Source organism: Hypanus sabinus, chromosome 16, assembly GCF_030144855.1.
Source record: "Hypanus sabinus isolate sHypSab1 chromosome 16, sHypSab1.hap1, whole genome shotgun sequence".
Classification (NCBI taxonomy): domain Eukaryota; kingdom Metazoa; phylum Chordata; class Chondrichthyes; order Myliobatiformes; family Dasyatidae; genus Hypanus; species Hypanus sabinus.
The window spans coordinates 87762531-87784195 of NC_082721.1; the positions used below are offsets into that span (position 1 = coordinate 87762531).

The following is a 21665-nucleotide window of genomic DNA, read 5'->3' on the forward strand; positions in this document are numbered from 1 at the left end:
TCTCAGTAGGATCTGAGCCTGGGTTTCTGCATCAAGGCTTTTGGAGACAAGTCCATCTTCTCCCTATGTGGGCATCCTCCGGGTGCTCCCATTTTCTACCACATTCCAAAGACATACGGCTTAGTAGGTTAATGGGTCACATGGTGTAGTGCAGGCTTGTTGATGGGCCTCATACCATGCTGTATCTGTAAATTAAATGAAAGAAATACACAAAGGGAACCAGAATGCTGCCAAACTCTTGGGCAAATAAAGTGGCTGGTCAAGCCACTTTGGAGGGTAGAGTCACAAAGTCAACCACAGAGAAACAGGCCTTTAGCCCATCTACATTACCAGCATCCTTTGACTCCTGGAGACCGCTGTCTCTTTCACCATTACAGAGCCATGATTCTTGAGGGGATGCACTGTGATCCTGGGTTTATTATCAGAGACCATGGAGGGCCTAGGGGCCATGCCACCCCCAGGAAGGTTGCCTTTTGGTCCTAACAGGGTGTTGTCATGGTGCTCTCAGCACAACCTTTATTGAAAGCTGAGTGGTCATCAGCTCACCATGGCTGTTCTGTCTGCTCCTGTGACCTCAAGGAAAAATAGATGAGCTGAGCTGTTACTTTGCCGAGAGAGGAGTAGAGTAACTCTATGAATGAAACGTCAAATCTTTGTGATATATGATGTGGCTAGAGTTGAAATTAAGATGAACTGTTTGTCATGAGCTCCTAGAAGATATAGAACATTACAGCACAACACAGGCCCTTCAGCCCAAATTTTTATCTTACTCTAAGATCAATGTAATACTTTGCTGCCACATTGGCCTCTATTTTTCTTTCATCCACATGCCCATCTAAGTTTTTCTTAAGTCTCTATTGCATTTGCCTCTACTACTTCATCCCATAAACCTACCATTCTCTGTGTTAAAACTTACCTTTGACATCCCCCCCGATATTTTCCTCCAATTACATTTAAATTATGCCCTCTTGTATTCGCAATTTCTGCTCTGAGAAAAAATATCTCTGGCTGTCCACTCTATCAATGCCTCGTATCATCCTGTACACCTCTATCAAGTCACCTCTCATCCTCCTTCACTCCAAAGAAAAAAACCCAGTACACTTAACCAGCTCTAATCAGACTGGCTCTCTAATCCGGGCATCACTTTGGGAAATCTCCTCTGTGCCCTCTCCACCTCACTCCACCTTTCCTCACATATTTTTCCAAACCTCCCAACTCCATCTGGCCTGAGTCATTCGTGAACGAGAGGATAAGGTTTAGACAAACAAGCAGTGGAAACAGGGACAGCTAAAGAAGACATAGTTGAGTGGTGAACTAAACCACTCAATGTGGAGTGAGACTGACCCTATTAACCATGATGTTTCTGAACCTTCAATATTCAAAGCAATTGGTTCTTCTGTGGGAGAGCGGAGAGTGTTGTTGTTCTATTTGATGGGACTGAAATTTTCTCTGGAGCTGAACTTTGGGCATCACTCTGCTGCTGATGTGATTGAAGTGGATGGCATGCTGCAGGAGTAATGTAGGGAACAAAATATCTCTCATCAAAAGATTGAGCAATAGTAATATCTGTGGCATTAAAGCTCCAGAAATGAGGGCAAATTTAATAAACTTCACTGTGCCTGTTTTTCTGAGGTTGTGCAGGCCACTGTGAAGAAGCTGTGACTGTAGCACAGAATGGGCTGCAGTTCTTAAAATAACCAATTAGATGAGCAATTTGCAGAACTACTGATGTCTGTTTCCCCTTTTTACAATTCTTTTGATATCAATGATTCTGGGAATAAATGCCACAGCCGACTTGCCTGACCTTGGAAATCACTCCCAATATTTCCTGCTCCCAGTGACTGGGTGCGTTCTTATTTATGGTGCCAGATTTGAACTGGTACAGCTTCAGGAACAATCTTGTGGTAACTCACCTCCTCCCAAACTCGCTGGACAGCTTTGGCTTCTACTCAGTGTTTGTTTGAGTACAAACATAAATCACTCTGCTCACAGCGCAGAGGCAGCCATTCAGCCCATCAAAGCTGAGCAAGCCAAACTTCAGCATTATAAAGAGAAGACTGTAAAGATTAGGTTTACTGTTGCTTTGTATCGAAACATACAGTGAAATGTGTCCTTTGCACTGAAAACAAACACTGATGTTTGACTATATGCCGAGGGTAGCCTGCGTAATGTCACGCTTCCAGTGCCAACATAAGCTGCCCAAGAGATTAACATGGGAATTACGACTGCTGGAGAGTTTGTCCAAAGATATAAGTGCATGTGAAGACAGGCGAGGTCTTCTCCGCTGTACACTCAGAAACAACATGGTGAGATATCTGATCGGCTCCGCTGACAGGTGAGGCCTCTAAAGCTAGGGGATAAGGGTTGGCTGGCACCTAGAGATCTTCCATTGAGTGTAGAGAGTCGCAAGGTGGCCCCATGCCACGTGGAATCAGTCATAGTGGGGAAGACTCTATCAACAGAGCCTCCTATAGACTGGGCTTACTATCATCCATGAAGACTCACCTGGTGTTCCATGTTTCCTAGCTCATGTCAGTGATTTCGTCCCCTGGCTCTAGTCCTCTCTCTCCCTTTCCTCCCTGCTTGGTGGATGGATCCCTGGACTATTCTAGGTGGCACTTCACCAGGTGTTGGGAACTGTCCAGTAGCTCAATGATTGGGAGAGGTATGGCCTAGAGGAATGCTCTTGGGTTCCAGCTTGATACATCCTGGACAAATCTATCATCCAGGACTTCCAGTAGGCACAGGTCTCTGGTGTCTCAGCAGCTGTGCCTAGGGAGGGGATCCCTGTAACAACCATGGACACTGCCGCGGAATCTGGGCTCTTTCGCAGGCAGACAGCTGAAAGAAGATGGAAATCACACAAGTGAGGATCCACACATTCCAGCCAATTCGAAACAGAATCAGGTTTATTATCACTAGCAAATGTTGTGAAATATGTTGTTTTGTGGAGATAGTATATTGCAATACAGTGCATAATTAATTACATATATATCTAATTAAATAAATAGTGCAAAAAGTGAGCAAAGAGGTTGTAATTTATTGGTTTTAGTATCCATTCAGAAACCCGCTGGCAAGGGTGAAGAAGCCATTTGAAGATGCCCTCAGTGCTGGGCAGGCTAATTCCATGACGGGGCTGGTTGAGTCTGCAGCTTGCTGCAGCTTTATGCAGTCCTGTTCAGTGGCCCCAGAATTAGGGTTTCCGTGTAATGGCATTTAACTCTCTTCCTGGTGTTTCAGTCTTGCCAAGTCTTGAATGGTGCACAGTGATGAAAATGTTCCCTGCTTACCTTCATCCATATTCCAGGAAAGAAGATAAGTGATTTAGATAGACACTGGTAAAGGAGTAGTAATAATTTAGTTCTAGAGTACCACTTCTGAACTGCAGTGACAGCATTTGTTTTAGCTTGAGAGATTTCAGTTAGCAGCCCTATTGGCCTAGCGTTTATTATTGTAAAATACAGTGAAATATTTATATTGTGTCTGTGTCTCTGCCACAGCTATCACTGAACTCCTGTCACCCCTAGGGCTCTGACAATCTAAAAACATTGTGAGCACCATATTCAGATTTCACTGAATTTTACAGACAGTGTGTAGCCGCTTCCAGATTGGACGGTTGGTGGATTGGCCTCTATAGTTCCTGTTATGACATCTTCTCATCTCAGATTGCTCTTTTTTCTTGTTGCTATTTTGGGAGATGTTGAATCACCTGCAAATAATGAAAACTGAGCTGAACTGAATATGCCTGGCTCCTTTTCACTTTGTGCAAATATGTTTTTTTGCTCTTTTTTGTTGCTGTTCATGTGGTATGTTTATGGAGTTTATTCTTTAAATGTGTTTCATGGTTTTCTCTGTTTCCTAGCTGTCTGTGGAGCAGATGAATCTCAGGGCTGTAAACTGCATACATACTTTGATGAAAAAGTGTTCGTTGAATCAATGAAACTTTGAATTTAGTACCAGTGGCAGAGAACAAATTTTACCTCCGTTTAATTAAGACTGTAGGAGCCAGAACCCATCCCACCAGCCTTACCACTGGTTTAGCTAAGCATAGATGCTCTATTTGAGCTGCTTCAGTCAACTTTAGATAAGTCTAGATTTAGCTCACCCTCAATGTGGATATGGTAACCACCCAACAACCTCAACCTCCACCACCAACATTTCTTTCAATGAGATTCTAACACATCTGGCCAACAGCTTCTACAGTTAAGTGTTCAAGATGTCAAATAAAAAACTACCGCCAGGCAAGAGAATAGACCCTCCAGAAGATTAGAGAGACATTTGGAGGGAAAGCAGCAGAGGAAACTGGAGGTGCTTTCCCCAGTCATCAGCATACCTGGAAATTTTTGTTCAACAGATTCGATTGGCTCTCAGTTGCTACTTTTAATCTGGCGTTGAGAACTTTCATCAGTGACTCTGTGTTCCGCACGTACTGGAGATCCCGGTAGGTTCGTAGGTCCAGGACCTCAATGGATTGGGAGATGTTTTGAACCTGAAAAAGAATGAACTGGAGTTACAACCATATGCCAGTGTCGTCCTCGGCTTCTGATCACCTGTCATACCAATTCCCCTTTCCTCCATCTCTGTGCTGCCGAAATGAAGGTCATTATTACCTTAAGGACCTGCACTTCATGTTATGATGAGGTCTGTTATTTCTTACCTACTTCAAAACTGAGTTTAAAAACTGGAGATAAAAATTGTGTTTTGTTCCTTCGCTGGTGCATCTCAGGGATGTGTGCTTAGCCACTCCTCTACTCTCGCTACACCCATGACTGAGTGGCTAGGCATAGCTCAAATACCATGCTGATGGGACAACCATTGTGGGAAGAATCTCAGATGGTGACAATAGGGCATACAGGAGCGAGATATACCAGCTAGATGAGTGGTGCCATGGCAATAACCTTGCACTCAGCGTCCGTAAGTCCGCAGAGCTGTTTCTGGACTTCAGAAAGAGTAACATGAGGGAACATGCACCAATTCTCACAGAAGGATCAGAGGTGAAGAGAGTGAGCACCTTCAAGTTCCTGAGTGTCAATATTGCTGAGGATCTAACCTAGACGCAACAAATTGATACAGCTATAAAGAAGGCAGGACAGTAGCTATATTTCATTTAGAATTTGAGGAACCTAAAAAATTTGAAAACTTCTACAGATGTAGCATGGAGAGCGTTCTGACTGGCTGCATCATCATCTGGTATGGGGGGGGGGGCTTTTGCACAGGATTGAAGTAAGCTGTTACCATCAGGAAGAAGGCCCACACTCAACGATTCAGGAACAGCTTCTTTCCCTCTGCCATCAAATTTCTAAATGGACATTGAACTCTTGAACACTGCCTCACTACTTTTTTTTTAATTTCTGGGTTTTTTTTGCACCACTTACCTTAACTATTTACTATACATATATGTACTTACCATAGTTCAGTTTTTTTTGTTTATTTATCATGTACTGCTGCCACAAGGTTCACAAACTTCATTACGTATGCTGGTGACATTAAACCTGATTCTGATTCTGGTGCATTCAGTATGACCATGGGCCTTGCACCCTCACTTAATCTCCCTCATCTTCAGGCTCTTGAATCAAAGTGGCAACTTCACTGAACTTCACGTCAATCACTGAACTGGTCCCACAACCTATAGATTCACTTTCAAGGACTTTTCATCTAATGTTCTTGATATTTATTGTGTACTTATTTGTTATTATTATTACTTTCTTTTGTATTTGCACAGTTTGAGGTCTTTTGCACATTGGTTGTTTTCCATCCTGTTGAGTGTGCTCTTTTGTTGATTTTATTGTGTTGCTTGGACTTACTAAATATGCTTGCAAGAAAACCCATCTCAAGTTTGTATATTGTGACCTATGTGTAGTTTGATAACAAATTTACTTTGAACTTTGAGCCTAGTTATTGATCTTCTCTCTTGTAATTTCTGCTTCACAAGAGCCTTATTCAACACCCCATCCCTAGGTATTCCTACCATCCCGAGGGTGATGGAATGTTCATTCACTGCCTTTGGGAGTAAGTTTGAACAATGGTTCAGCTGCAGGAGAGGAAGGGGAATGGCAGCAGCTACTGTCAGATATAATCCTGGCTTGGGAAATTTATTGTCAATTCTTTGATATTGCTGGGCCTAAATCTTGGAATACCCTGCTCAGCAACACCATAGGAATACTTCCAACCTACGTGGACTGAAATTGTTCAAGAAGTACATTTACAATAAGCAGTGGGCAGTAAGTGTTGCCCAGCACAACCTATATCCTAGAAATGAACATAGAAAGATTTTCTCTCACTCTCTCTGCAACCCTTTCGAAGAGCCCGTTCGGCACATGATGTTGTATCGATCTTTTCACCTACTCTAAGATCAATCTAACCTCTATAGTCATCTATTTTTCTACCATCCATGTGTCTAAGAGTTTCTTAAATGCCCCTAATGAATCCACCTCTACCACCACTCTGGCAGGGTATTTTATGAACCTACCACTCTGTGTGTAAAAAACATCTGACACCCTCCCCCCTATACTTTCCTCCAAACACCTTAAAATTAAGACCCCCCCACCTTGTATTAGCCATTTATGCTCTGTGGAAAAGTCTCTGGCTGTCCAGTCAATCTATGCTTCTTAGCATCTTGTATATTTCTATCAAGTCACCGCTCATCCATCACCATACTTAAATGAACCTTCTTTTATTACTAAACATATTTAGTTCTGATGGAAGATCCTTAATGTCCTGACCAATTTGGCAGACCTGAAAGATGCCTGATTTACAGATATTCCTCTACATTACATTTTCACATATGGCCACTTTACCACATCAAATATATTTTTCTTTTACTAGCACAGATAATACACTCAGTTACCACTTCATTAGCTTCAGTTGTACATCTTCTCGTTAATGCAAATATCTAACCAGCCAATCGTGTGGCAGCAAATCAATGTATAAAAGCATGCAGACATGTTCAAGTGGTTCAGACCAAACATCAGAATGGGGAAGAAATGCGATTTAAATGACATCGACCATGGAATAATTGTCGGTGCCAGATGGTGTGGTTTGAGTATCTCCGAAACTACTGATCTCTGGGGATTTTTATGCACAACAATCTCTAGAATTTACAGAGAATGGTGTGAGAAATAAAGCAATTCTGAGTGACAGTTCTGTGGGTGAAAATGAGAGGTCAGAGAAAAATGGCCAGTCTAATTCAAGCTGACAGGACAGTGACAGTAACTCAAATGACAACACATTACAACAGTGTTGTGCAGAGGAGCAACTCAGAATGTACAAAAAGTCAATCCTTGAAATGGATGAGTTACGAATGAGATAATATTCAAGATACCTATCAGGAGCACTCCATGTACAGGGCCCTTAGTATTGCTCATGAACCCTGCCATCTGTCCAACAATCTCCTTGACCCCCACCATCAAGGCAGGAGATACCAAAGCATTAGAAGAAGGACTGTTAGGATGGAAACAGCTTATGACCCCATGTTGTAAGACTACTGAATTCCCTGCCATCACCCACGTCTCATCACACGTGAATTGCCAGTAGCGTTATAATGTTTACTTTTTAACTTGTGCCATAAATGCACCTTATTTGGTCATTTACTAGTTGTAATATTGTTCGATGGGCTAAGTGTGTGAGTTATATGTGCTGTGTTGTGCACCTTGGTTTAGACGAACGCTGCTTCTTGTGGTGGTATACATATGTATCGTTGAATGACAATAAACAGAACTTGAACTTGAACTACAGCACAAGAAGACTCCAAATGTACACTCAGTGGCCACTTTATTAGGTACAGGAAGTACCTAATAAAGTAGCTACTGAATGCATGTCAACCCACCTACACCCTATGACACCCAAACTTACCCCAGGTAAATATATAGATAGTGATATCTTGAGTACAGTTTCATTGATCCATGGGCAATAATCATCTTTGATCATTTCTAACGTCTTCAGGCTAGTTAGCATCTAATGCTCTCTCCTGTGGAAATGGCATTAGTAATCTGAGCATTGTGTCAGGGGAGTAATACCCAGGAACTGCAGCTACATATATACAAAATAATTAAGAAAATTGAACAAGATCTAATGGATTGAATCATGTTTCCAAGAGGTGATTTTTTAAAATCAAACCATTGAGAGAATAGAATGTTTCATCATTATTGGCATTGAGTAAGGAAATAGGTTTGTCATTGGGATGTGGTTTTGGGACTAGATATCAGGACTTACCACTTTCAAATATTTATGTAGTTGTACTTTATATGTAAGGTGATGGTTGCAAAAGAGACTTTTGTAGTACAGTCATCAGGGGCACTGAGAGATAATTTGTTGTCCACCATAAGAATTAGAGGACAGTCATGGGGTTCTTAAAAATGAATGTTTTGCAGGACTGCAGCCTGTTGACCCACTTTAGAGGCTCTCCTGTATTCCAGACTGCCATGGGAAAGAGTGAAGCTTCCCATCTTTCAGATCAAGATGAAGATCAGCTGTTCAACCCAATGAGCAAATACAGTCCCTTATTCACTCAACAGCTTTCAGTCAATCTCTGGGTGATTTGATAATCCTTTTTGGTCTGCCATTTTTTTCCATAGGTGTATTACTTCCACTTGCTGTGTTAACTTTTGTGTATTTCTGAGAACTCTGATCACAACATTGATTTTTTACATCTGCTGGCCCCTTCAATATATTGAGAGGTGACATGCCACAGTTATGGGTTGAAGGTGGTGATTGTAAATCCACATGGTTCCTTCTCAGAGGCAATACTCATTCTCTCTAGTCTGATAAGAATGTGGAGCTGCTTCCTCTTGCACATATCCTTGCATGGACCATATGCCAGAATCGTGATCTCAGATTCGCACTTGATCTCCAGGCTTCAGGACTGGTAGGCTTTTTGCAGTCTTGTCATGATACTGTTTCTGTTTTTCATTCCCTTTCACTTTAGCCAATCTGACCTTGTGTGCTCCTTTAGGTGTCAACAGGGTTTTTGTGCACTGTGAGGTTAGTGCAATCATTGGTAAAGGGCTCAAATTCACAGCTTGAAAATTGTGGACCATTGTCTGATTCCACATCACATGGCACTCCATGCCTCACAAACACAGCTTTCAGGAAGGTGATGACCACTTTGCTGGATTTGATTGCAGTGTTGCAACTTCTGTGTAATTTGAAAAGTAGTCTGTTACAATGTAACCTCAGGCTTGGCCAGCTCGTGGTCATCTAGAGGAAAACAGCTTTGTCCCTGCCAGACTGAGAAATCACATTTGTGTGGATGCCCAGTTACAAACCCACAACACAAAATATCAGGCAGTACACCATATGCAATTAAATGATTGAGCTTTATGAATATTAATCTAATATAGGGTTAGTAATGAAAATAAAAAAGGGCCCAATTCAAGGAAAAGTCAAAAGTGTACACTGGAGCTCACTTAGTAGCCATTCTTCCACCATTGATCTCCTCCGAGTGTTGAGACCTTCGGACTCTCAGATCCCAATCCACTCCGTCTGGTGGTCTAGCAGCCCTCTCTACACGTGTCTTCCCTCTTCAGCTCTCCTTGACAAAAGACTGCGAGAAACCTCCTTCCAGATTCACAAGACAGAGCAGCAATCTCTGATCGGGTAACATGCATACCACAGTCTTGTTATCTCCAGCCATAACCCAAACATTGCTGCTACAGAGAAACCGTTACCTCAGCAGTGAACATTACAGGGAAGCCATTACATCAGCCTTAGCAGTGAAACATTACAAAGAAGTCATTACATTAGCAGTGAATCCTTACAGCACATTACAACAATAAAATAACTCTTTCCATTACAATAAAAAATCTACTCCAACTTTGAAGTAAGGCCTGTTTGGTACGTGGTGTGGTGTATGTGGTTCTGCTTGCGGCTTTGGTCTGTAGGTGAGGCGTATTTCACATGAGGCAGTGATCTGGCTGATATCTTAGTTCATGCTTGGCCAGCTTGTCACATCATGAGCTCTTTGTTTACATTCTTCCTCACCAAGATGCCAATTGTGTATCTTCTGGAGTGCTCCATGTGTAGCGACACTGGAATCACAAATCTCTACCCTTTGAGGACATGTCATCCACTATTGACAGTTCATCTCTGCATGCCCAGTAATCCTGATTACACATTGGCAGTCATTCTTTCCGTATTGTCTCTTTGAGCAATTTCATAAGTTCATCTGTCCCTGCTGCCATCCTAATCTTCACTGTTCTCTCAGGAAACATTAGAATGGAGGTGACAATCATGTCAGCATAGGTCTGTATATCAGCATTAATCCCTTGGTCACTCTTTTCTTTCTTGTTGACTGCTCGAGACAACATCAACATTAAACATATTTTCCTGGTGCATAAATCATCTTCATGTCATATTTCTGCAGCCTTATCATCATGAATTGTATCCTTATGGGACAGTCTTTCAGTGGTTTGGAAGCATTTGTGACCGCTGGTTTATGGTCTGACTCCACATCAGAAGTTTGTCCATAGGTAGGGTGATGGAAATTTTCACTTGCACATGTGCTAGCAAGATGTTCTTTCTCTACCTGTTCATAGTTGGCTTCTGCACTTGTTAAAGCCCTTGATGCATAGGCCACAGTTTGCCATGTGTCATTATAATGCTGTAGTAGTGCTGCTCCAAGGCCTTACCGGGACACATCAGCTGAGATCCTAGTACTCCTTTCTGGATCATAAAACTTCAGCATGGATTCTTCAGTTAACTCTCCTTTCAGCCACTGGAAACACTCTTCTTGCTTGTGAGACCAAATACACTCATTTCACTGCTCAAGGAGTGACCTAAGTGGTAGACAGCTGAGGGGTGAACTTAGCCAAGTAAGTCACTATCCCCAGGAAGCATCTCAACTCTTTCTTGTTTTGGGGCCTCTCCATGTTTTCAATGGCTGACATCTTTCTGGGTCAGGCTTCACTCCCTCTTCTGATGTAACATCCCCTATGAAAGTCAGTGTTTTAACACCAAGCTTACATTTCTCATTATTTAATTTCTACCTGACATTTGTGTCACATCAAGTCTGTCTCAGTTGTGCCTCATGTTTATCCTTAGTGGAACCCAAACGATGATGTCATTCATCATGTTCTCATGTTTTTGACACCACATATGCCTGCAAAGATCACGTGGATGGGTTTATCATTGACTTCTGCTACGGACAGAATCCCAGATGGTAGCTGAAGAAAGTGATATCTTCCCTGTGGCGTGTTAGAAGTACATAGTCCTCTTTTCTCGACCTTGCCTCATCAAGCTTCTTCTGCCAAAACCCAGATGATGCATCAAGTTTGCTAAATCACTTGGTATCTGCAAACCAGGACATGATCTCCTGCTCTACTAGTGTTTTAAAATGCTTTTTCTTGATGGCTTCATTGATATCTCTTGGGGTCTAAACATATCCACATGCTCCATTTGAATTGAATTGAATTGACTTCATTACTTGCATCCTCATATACATGAGGGGTAAGAATCTTTATGTCACTTCTCTGTCTAAATGTGCACAACAGCTCCCCCTATCTGTTGGTTCACCAGTTTTCTGTATGATGTTTATCTGTTCCACATGGTCTAGTTCTTGTTTGAATTTGTCTCTAAGTACAAATGGAACTTTCCTGCATGTATGGACAATAGGAGCCACTGTCTAATCTACATGAATTTTGTGTACACCAGGTAGGCATCCGAACCCCTCAAAGACATCTGCGTGAGGTGCAGTATGGTCATCTTTGAACTGTGAAGCCACTACGAAAGCTCCTTACACCAGCTTGACTTCTTCACAAGCACTCAGACCTAATATTGGCTGTACTCTCTTTTCTACAATCAGCAGATGTGCCTTTAGATGATGTCCCTTATGCTTGAAAGTCACTACACAGCCCCTTTTACTGTAACATTCTCTCCAGTACAACCTGTCTCACAACTTCACTGAGTAAATCTTGCTTTTTACTTTGAAAGTCTTGTCATCATCCATGGACAACAGATTCACCTGGGCCCCAGTGTCAAGCTTGAATGGAATTACTGTCTCATTCACGGTCACTGGGACAATCCATTCTGTTTTACCACCACCAGCAGTCTGTAGAGAATCCTCAAAGACTTCCTCCATTTCCTCTGCAACCATGTGCTCCTTTCTCTTGGTAGCCCCTGCTTTGCAGGACTTCACAAAATTATTCTTTTCCCACAATTATTGCAGGGCTTTCCTTAGAATGTGACTGCCTCCACATTTGCTGTGTTTGCTGTTTGAGCCTTCCGCTTTGCTTTGCTGTTGCTTTGGGAACTGCCATGTGCTCTGCCCCTCTGTTGCGTTGGGAAGTGCCGTGTGCTCTGTGCCACTGTTGTGTCGGCTCTGTGCAGCTCCTTAGCTTGTGCTTGTGTGGTCTCTGCTGCCCTGCGCATATCCACAGCCTTTTCCAGCATCAAATCTTTTTCAAGCAGCAATCTTTCTCTGAGCCCACTATCTGGCATTTTGCAAACTATTCTGTCTCTGACTAGTGAGTCTCTCAAATCTACAAACTCACAGGATTTTCTCAGTCTGTGAAGTTTAGCTAAGTATTGGTCAAAGCTAACACCCATTTTCTGGTCACCAGAGAAAAAAAAATCTCTCAGGCATAATGTTTTTACCTGGGACAAAATACTCCTCAAATTTTATCATCAGAATGTTCAATATGAAGGCTGTCTCATCAATTTGAAAGCTGTTGTAGATGCCCAAAGTATCTTCATCAATTACATGCAGAAAAATAGAACTAGGGTGTGAAATAATCACTTCCCCCATCCGTATTGGACTGAGTAATTTGTCAACGAGCTGTATGCTCTGTCTGTTATTATGGTTGTCAAAAATAAAAATGCCAGTTGATGTAAACGACCTCTTCTTATCATAGACCAAATTCGTGCCACATTTGTGTCAGGAATGGGGTCAGAAGTTGAAGGCAATATTGAAGATCTACGATGTCGGATTGAGTACCATAAGGTCTGGGTAATAAGTCAAGGGACCGAGCGGTATCCCTCAGCCACACCGCAGGCCGGGCTCCCGAAGATGGGATGCCGAACAAGAGGGAGAGCCTGGAACTCCTGCATCATTGGGATGGACCTGCTGTTCCACTGGGGGGCCCGTGTGGGTGTGCAGGGGCCACTACTGAAGCCACGGCTCTCTGGCAGGGCAGCACCAGGAATTGGACCAGGCAAGCACAGCAACAGCCACCACTGAACTTACAGCATCCCGCCGCAGTGCAGTACACCCCACAGCGGCCCAACACAATGCCGAGACCTGTAACGTGGTGACGTGCACCGTCACCTGCCACTCCAGTGCTGCTCACCCAGCTCCTGTCATCGGCGCGACGCCCACCAGCGAGACCATCTAGGCAGTGTGGGACCTATGGCAGCGGAGGAGCGAGAGTTTGGATCAGGTCCAGCAGCAGTGATCGAAAGACCTCCTGGTCCAGCAACTTGACGTCGTCGCAGCCAGGGATGGGAACTGCAGGTGCACGGGGCTCCTCCAACACCACATGAACACTGGGGACAGCCGGCCTATCCACCTGTAGCACATAGTCTGGTCCTTGTCAAATGCCAGACTGTGGAGCAGCGGGTCAAACAGTCTAGTGACCAGCACCAATGGGCCCTCTGACAGCCCGTGGACAGCCCCAGTTGTTCTGGTCAGGAAGAAAGACATGTCATGGCAGTACTACATAGATTACTGCTGGCTCAGTGCCGTGACCCAGAAGGACTCCTACTCACTGCAAAATGCTGCCCGCTGTGCCACCAGATGAAGACCCTGGGGCAAGGTGAGTGCAAAGGGGGAAGCAATGGACCCTGAGAAGGCGGCAGCAGCCAGGGAGTGGCCCACCTCCACCTCCGCGATGGCTCTGAGCTTCACAGCTTCCTGGGGCTGGCATCGTACTACCGCCGGTTTATTAAGGACATTGCCACCATCACTAATTCCCTGAACCAGTTCATCAAGAAGGGAAGGCCCTTTGCCTAGACTGACATCTGCACTGTGGCCTTCATCCAGCTCCGAGATGCTCTCACCCACCCGGGCTTTGGTCCTGGTGTACCCCCACCCAGCACGCCCCTTCATCGGTGACTGATGACAGGTCTTGGCCCAAAGCATTGACTATACTCTTTTCCGTAGACGCTGCCTGGCCTGCTGAGTTCCTCCAGCAGTTTGTGTGTGTTGCTCGGATTTCCAGTGTCTGCAGACTTTCTGTTGTTTGGCACTCTGGGGACATTGCTGACAGTTCGCGCCAGCCTTCCTAGCAGCCAGTGCTACTGATCGTTCTTGTTTTAAAATGCATCCATGATGTGTATGTTCAGTCGAACTACAGCAGCATGATCAAGTTCATTTATTTTAGCTCCGGTTATGCAATTGCTGACTTGTGTGCTTGTGTGTCACCCTGGATATAACCGGGGTGTGTAATAATCACCTCCCCTCCCTCTATGCGACTGAGTTGCTTCTCACCGAGCGATGTTATTGTTCTTGTTGCAATAAAAATGGCAGTTGAGATAAACAAGCTCTTCTTGGCTGTCATCATGGGCTGACTGCTTGCTGCGATATATTGAATTGCTGTTTGAAGCATTTCAGTTAGATGTCCAGTAAACTGTGTGAGCGCAGTTGGTCTTAGCTTCTCCATGACAGGAACTTCTGGCCCCGCACTTGAATTTCTCAGTTAATTTGGCAACAACGTGCTCTTTTGCTTCCCCGGTCGACCAACCTCACTTGCTTCTGGTACCTTACAGTGAGCACTATACTCACTGTGCTGTCTTTACGACAGTTATTTAGTTTATAATATTTTCGCTTAGTAATTCATTCGATAGTATTTTCTAGTTAGAATTAGGAGTGTTTAAAGTATATTCATTGCATGTAAAATATATCGGCATGCGATGACGTCACATCCGGTTTCGCCGCGTCTTGTGGGAAAACACGGGTTTGAAATTAGCGCGAGGGTGGGGCTTTCCACGAGGCTCACCTGAGCAGAAGTTGTTTTGCAGGCATGAGAAATCACAGTGAGAGCAACGCTGTAAGTTAATAGATAATCGATATACTGAACTAAGATGTTAATGCCGATCCTGTTAGAAGTAACGACGGTAGATAATGTTTATGCTTTCGTTAGTTAAAGAGTCGCAGATAGTTTGCATGGAAGTGTATTTAAAGTAGTCAATGGAGCAGGTAAACTCTCCCTGTATACTGCACCTTAGTGTAATGTAGTTATAGTCACCTTTGCAAGTATTTACACTTGAAATGTGATATTAAGGAAGGAACAAATACTGTATCAATCTTGTATTGTTTTATCAACAGTTTTCACCATATGTTAATGCGAAGAGTGAACAGTAAATGGTTAATCTTACTGCGATCTGGTTCTTATTAACTGGTTTATCTCGACGTTAAATTCGACGTTATCAGTACACGCGAAGGAGAACGTTACAGTGAAAAAGCGGCATTATCAGGTGTTTCAAGTGCTGCAATGTCAGCTCGATCCAGCATCAAGTCGACACCGCCCAGCGACAAGGGCGGTAAACCGACATCAAGTAAGTCCACCCAGGCAAGAGCCAAGGCAGAAGCCGCCAAGGTGCGACTGCATTACGCCAGACAAGAAGCAGTTTTGAAAATGAAACAGGCCACCAGAGAAGCCGAAATCCAGAAAGAAAAGGCTGCCAGAGAAGCCGAAGCGGCCGCCCGAGAAGCCGAAATCCAGAAAGAAAAGGCTGCCAGAGAAGCCGAAACGGCTGCCAGAGAAGCCGAAGCAGCCGCCCGAGAAGCCAAAATCCAGAAAGAAAAGGCTGCCAGAGAAGCCGAAGCGGCTGCCAGAGAAGCCGAAGCAGCCGCCCGAGAAGCCGAAATCCAGTTGGAAATGGCAAAAATATCGACAGAGTTGCAAGTGCTGCAGCTAGAAAGAGAAGAAGAAGCTGCCATGGCGGAAGCAAAGTACATAGAAGAAGCTGAAGGGTCGCGTGATCTGACCGAAGCAAGATCTACTTTAGAAAGGACCAGACTGGAACGCACAAGCGACTATGTACACTATCAAACAGACTGGCAGGCTCGTCTCCCCTCTCCATACCTATTCGATAACTTCCCCAGCTACGAGGAACCTCAGAGAGTCACGATTGCATCACATCCATACGAGGAAGGAAATTTACCCTCACGGCTCCGTGATGAAGTCAAGAATGAAAGAACCGACAACGCTCCTTCACCCCCACAACAGGACGGCGGGGAGGGAGAGGTTCACTCCAGGACAACAATTGTCAGCTCGAACTGTACAGAAGTTTGCGGTCAAACTCAGTCAAGCCGTTCTTGTTCCAAGATCTGCCTCACTGAGGTGTACCCTAAAGAAGCACAACAATACATTACCAAGCGTAAAGTAACCGACGAGACGCTAGGTCAGTCAGTTTTCGTTCAAACCGAGCACGGAAACAAACTTGCACAATCAGCTCAAGATACCATTTCTTTAAAACCCAAAGACACCAAGGTCTTCAGAGATGAAGCAAATAATGGGGTTGCCCCGTTGCCTTTCAGAGAACCACGCCAGCGCTCACCAGATAACAAAGAGCAGGCAGTCAAACGGTTCATGTCCTTACGGAAACCCCAGAAAAGGAAACCTGAGATGCAGCAACGCACCCGATTGGCCCACGAGGTACTGTGCACCCTAATGGCAGAGGTCACAGCCATTATAAACGCACAATCATTCCTACCTGTGTCTTCTGACCCAGAAAACCCCTTTATACTTTCACCATCAATGCTCCTTACGCAGAAGGCAGGAGCACCTCCTCCACCAGGAGACTTCTCAGACAAGGATTTGTACACAAAGCAATGGAGACAAGTCCAGGCTCTGGCAAATCAGTTCTGGCCTCGCTGGAGACAAAAATATCTACCTTTGTTGCAACAGAGACAAAAGTGGACAGAACCCCGAAGGAATCTTCAAGTTGGAGACTTAGTCCTGCTCAGGGACAAGCAAGCCACCCGCAACAGCTGGCCAACGGCCAGAATCACTGCTACATTCCCTAGCGGGGATGGACATGTCAGGAAGATCGACTTGAAGACTACCGACCAAGGCGATGTGAAAATTTACCAAAGGCCAGTTACAGAAGTTATTCTACTTCTACCCAATGACTGATTAAGAGACTAAGTTTGTACTCTGCTCATTGTGACCTTACGAAGGTCAAGCGGGGAGTGTGCTGTCTTTACGACAGTTATTTAGTTTATAATATTTTCGCTTAGTAATTCATTCGATAGTATTTTCTAGTTAGAATTAGGAGTGTTTAAAGTATATTCATTGCATGTAAAATATATCGGCATGCGATGACATCACATCCGGTTTCGCCGCGTCTTGTGGGAAAACACGGGTTTGAAATTAGCGCGAGGGTGGGGCTTTCCACGAGGCTCACCGGAGCAGAAGTTGTTTTGCAGGCATGAGAAATCACAGTGAGAGCAACGCTGTAAGTTAATAGATAATCGATATACTGAACTAAGATGTTAATGCCGATCCTGTTAGAAGTAACGACGGTAGATAATGTTTATGCTTTCGTTCGTTAAAGAGTCGCGGATAGTTTGCATGGAAGTGTATTTAAAGTAGTCAATGGAGCAGGTAAACTCTCCCTGTATACTGCACCTTAGTGTAATGTAGTTATAGTCACCTTTGCAAGTATTTACACTTGAAATGTGATATTAAGGAAGGAACAAATACTGTATCAATCTTGTATTGTTTTATCAACAGTTTTCACCATATGTTAATGCGAAGAGTGAACAGTAAATGGTTAATCTTACTGCGATCTGGTTCTTATTAACTGGTTTATCTCGACGTTAAATTCGACGTTATCAGTACACGCGAAGGAGAACGTTACACTCACTGTAACTCAGGAGAATGAGTGAAGAACATGTAAGATTATGGAAGGGACAGATAAGATAGGGGTAGGAAAGTTGTTATCCACTGGTAGATGAGAATAGTACTAGGGAATATACAGGAATAGATTTAAAGCAGAGATGAAGAGAAACTGTTTTTATTCCCAGAGAATAGAAAACGTGTGGAATTCTCTGCCCAGGGAAGCAGTAGAGGCTTCCTCATTAAATATATTTAAGACACAGTTAAATAGATTTCTGCATAGCAGGGGCATTAAGGATTATGGGGGAAAGGCAGGTATGTGGAGCTGAGTCCATGGTCAGATCAGTCATGATCTTACTGAATGGTGGCGCAGGCTTGCTCCTGCTCTGCTCTGCTCCTATTTTTTATGTTCCTGGAGGCAGTCAGAGGTATGGGGAGGGAATGGGAAGAGATGTTGATCAGCCATAATCTTACTGAAAAGTTATGTATACAGTCATAGAGTATTAGAGCACTACAGCACAGAAACAGACCCTTTGGTCCATTTAGTCTGTGCTGGACAACTAATCTGCCTAGTCTCATCAACTTACACCTGGATTGTAGCCATCCACAACCTTCCCATCCATGTACCTATCCAAACTTCAGTTAAATGTTGAACTCAAACCTGCATCCATCACTTCTATACTCTCATCACTCTCCCTCATGTTCCCCTTAAACATTTCACCCTTAATCCACCACCTCTATTTGCAGTCTCACCCAATCTCAGTGGGAAAAGCTTGCTCTACCACAATTTTGTAAACTTCTATCAAATCTCTCCTCAATCCTCCATGTTCTAGGGAATAAAGTCAGAATCTTTTCAACCTTTCCCAATAACTCAAGTACCAGATACATCCTTGTACATTTTCTCTGTACTGTTTGAACCTTATTTACATCTTTCCCATAGGTAGGTAACCAGAACTGTACACAATACTCTAACTTAGGCCTCATCAATATCTTATACAACTTCAACATCACATCCCATCTCCTGTACTCAATAACTTGATTATTGAAGACCAATGTGCCAAAAGCTTTCTTTATGACTCCATCAACCTGTGACGCCACTTTCAACGAATTCGGGATCTGTATTCCCAGATCCTCTGTTCTACCACATTCCTCAATGCCCTGCCATTCTCTGTGCTGATTGTCCAGCTCCTTTTGCTGCTTCTTATATAACATAGCGATGGAGAACGAGGTTTTGGGATGTATTCACAACACACAAGAATCAATAGCAAAACCTGCAACTGTTGCTCAGTAAGATGGTGGTCAGCCACCCCCTTGAATCTTTGCAAATTCTGAAGGCACTTCCTCATTGCTTTGGGAAGGGAGTTCCAGAAGTTATACCCAGGAACAATGTCTGTGATACCATCTTCAATCCTAAGTCAGGATGGTGTGAATTTGACAGGAATCTGCATGAGATGGTGACTCTGAGAATAGGTTTCCTGTGCACTAAAGTCACAGGTTTAGGAGATCCTCACAAAGATGCCTTGCCAAGCTACTGTGAAATACTGATAAAAACTCACAGAGGGATCAGAAATGGAGAGAGTGAGCAGTTTCAAGTTCCTGGGTGTCTAGATCTCTGAGGATCTAACCTGGTCCCAACATATCAAAATAGTTAAAAAGAAGGCAAGACAGCAGTTATATTTTATTAGGAGTTTGAAGAGATTTGGCATATCAACAAATACACTCAAAAACTTCTATAGTTGTACCATGGAGAGGATTCTGACAGGTTGCATCACTGTCTGGTATGGGGGTGCGGGGGCTACTGCACAGGACCAAAAGAAGCTGCAGAACGTTGTAAATCTAGTCAGCTTCATCTTGGGTACTAGCCTACAAAATACCCAGGACATTTTCAGGGAGTGGTGTCTCAGAAAGGCAGTGTCCATTATTAAGGACCTCCAGCACCCAGGGCATGCCCTTTTCTCATTGTTACCATCAGGAAGGAGGTACAGAAGCCTGAAGACCCACACTCAGTGATTCAGGGACAGCTTCTTTCCCTCTGCCATCCGATTCCTGATTCACTACCTCACTTTATTTTTAATATATAGTATTTCTGCTTTTGCACATTTTAAAAAATCTATTCAATATATGTATACTGTAATTGATTTACTTGTTTATTATAATTATTATTATTTTCTCTGCTAGATTATGTATGGCATTGAACTGCTGCTGCTAAGTTAACAAATTTCATGTCACATGCCAGTGATAATAAACCTGATTCTGAACACAGTCATGAGGTTCCACAGCTTTGATCAATGGTTGGAATGAGCAGGAAACAATCTACTGGAGGAACTTAGCAGGTTGAACAGCATCTGTGGGAGGAAAGGAGCTGTCAGCATTTTCAAGATTGTTTATTGTCATTCTTCAGTACACGAGCATAAAGAATGAAATGATTTTTTCTCCAGATCCAATGCAGCATAAAATACACAATAAATATCAATATAAAAGCAATCCTGTAAAAGACAAGTAACTGTCTGAGAGTGGCTGAATATGCAGAACATTGGATTATCTACATAGACTGACTATACGTAGACATAAAGTGACATGAGGTGCAAGAATATCAGACCATAATGTGACTCTGACAGGAAATGGTAAAGTAGCAGTGACTCTTGGCAAGAGAAGCTCTTCTAGATAACAGCAGGGTATAGGAAAACATAGCAGGACAGTGACTGTCTCTGTGTAGATAGGGGGCATGGAGTGTAAGAATAAAATGGCAGTGCGTGGGATGGATGAAGAATGCCGAGAGGCTGTGGAGAGGAATGGCTGATGTGGATGTTGTGGTGGTGGGTGTAGTGGGGTGGGTTAACGGGTGTTCAGCCTGACAGTTCGGAGGAAGTAACTGGTTTTGAGTCCTGTTGTCTGGTGCGGATGCTGAGTCGTCTCTTCCTAGATCAGAATGGGACAAAGAGTCCATGAGCAGGGTGGGTGAAGCCCTCGATGATATTATCGGCACCTTTCTGTGCTTGTATCCTTGTATAAACCTAGCATCAGGCCTGAATCGTTTGTTGGTCCAGATTCCAACATCTTGTGTCTCCAAAGGCGAGAATTTCTCTGTCTTCTCTCCACCAACCCCACTGACAAAGATGGCATTATGGAGTTAACATCATTATGCATTTGAGTCTATGGTAAAACACCAGAGTATAATGGTTCACACAGTGTGGTGTGCGAACTATCAGCTTTTCACATTGTGTTTAATGAACTTTTTATTTACAGCTGAGTGTGATTCTGAGGCAACATTGATAAGTCACTAAGATGTCCATCTCACAGTTTACAGCCTCCTGCGTCTCAGTCTTTTGTGTCTCAGCTACATAAACAAGTTTGCCGTGAATGCAGCAGGTTCTTCGATCGTAGGGCTTGACCCCATCTCCACCTCTCTCACTAATCAAATCAGCCTTTTCCTGGCTTGGCACTCACAGTTCTCTCCCAAATGAGATCAACACAGGGAGCTAAGATTAGATTTATAAAATTAGCTTAATTTGTCACAGGTACATTGAAACAAACAGTGAAACATGCCATTTGATTCAAAGACCTACGTAGTCCAAGGATTGTGCTGTGGGTAGCCTGCAAGGGCCACCACACTTCCAGCACCAGTATAGCATGCCCACAACTTACTAACCCTATCCCTAATCATACTTCTTTTCTGGAGTGTAGAAGGAAGCCAAAAGGCCTGGTGGAAACCCAGACGGTCATGTGGAGAAACCCCACAGACAGAGGCAGGATTTGAAACCTGGTTGCTGATCACTGGTACTGAAACATGTTGTGATAACTGCTATGCTACCATGCAGTGAGGGATTTTTAAAACCCATTACTATTTGTTTATTAAGATCTCTTGTACAGTATCTCTTCCTCACCATGGCC

The 21665-nt window shown here is 43.6% G+C and overlaps 1 protein-coding gene across 1 annotated transcript in view; it reads right to left on the reverse strand.

Annotated features, from left to right (window-relative positions):
- olfm2a (olfactomedin 2a) overlaps positions 1-21665 on the reverse strand; it is a 249078-nt gene that overhangs the window by 55006 nt on the left and 172407 nt on the right. Inside the window, exon 3 of the mRNA XM_059992378.1 lies at positions 4334-4489. Within this exon, the coding sequence (XP_059848361.1) occupies positions 4334-4489 (156 nt within the window). The remainder of the gene's footprint in view (positions 1-4333; positions 4490-21665) is intronic.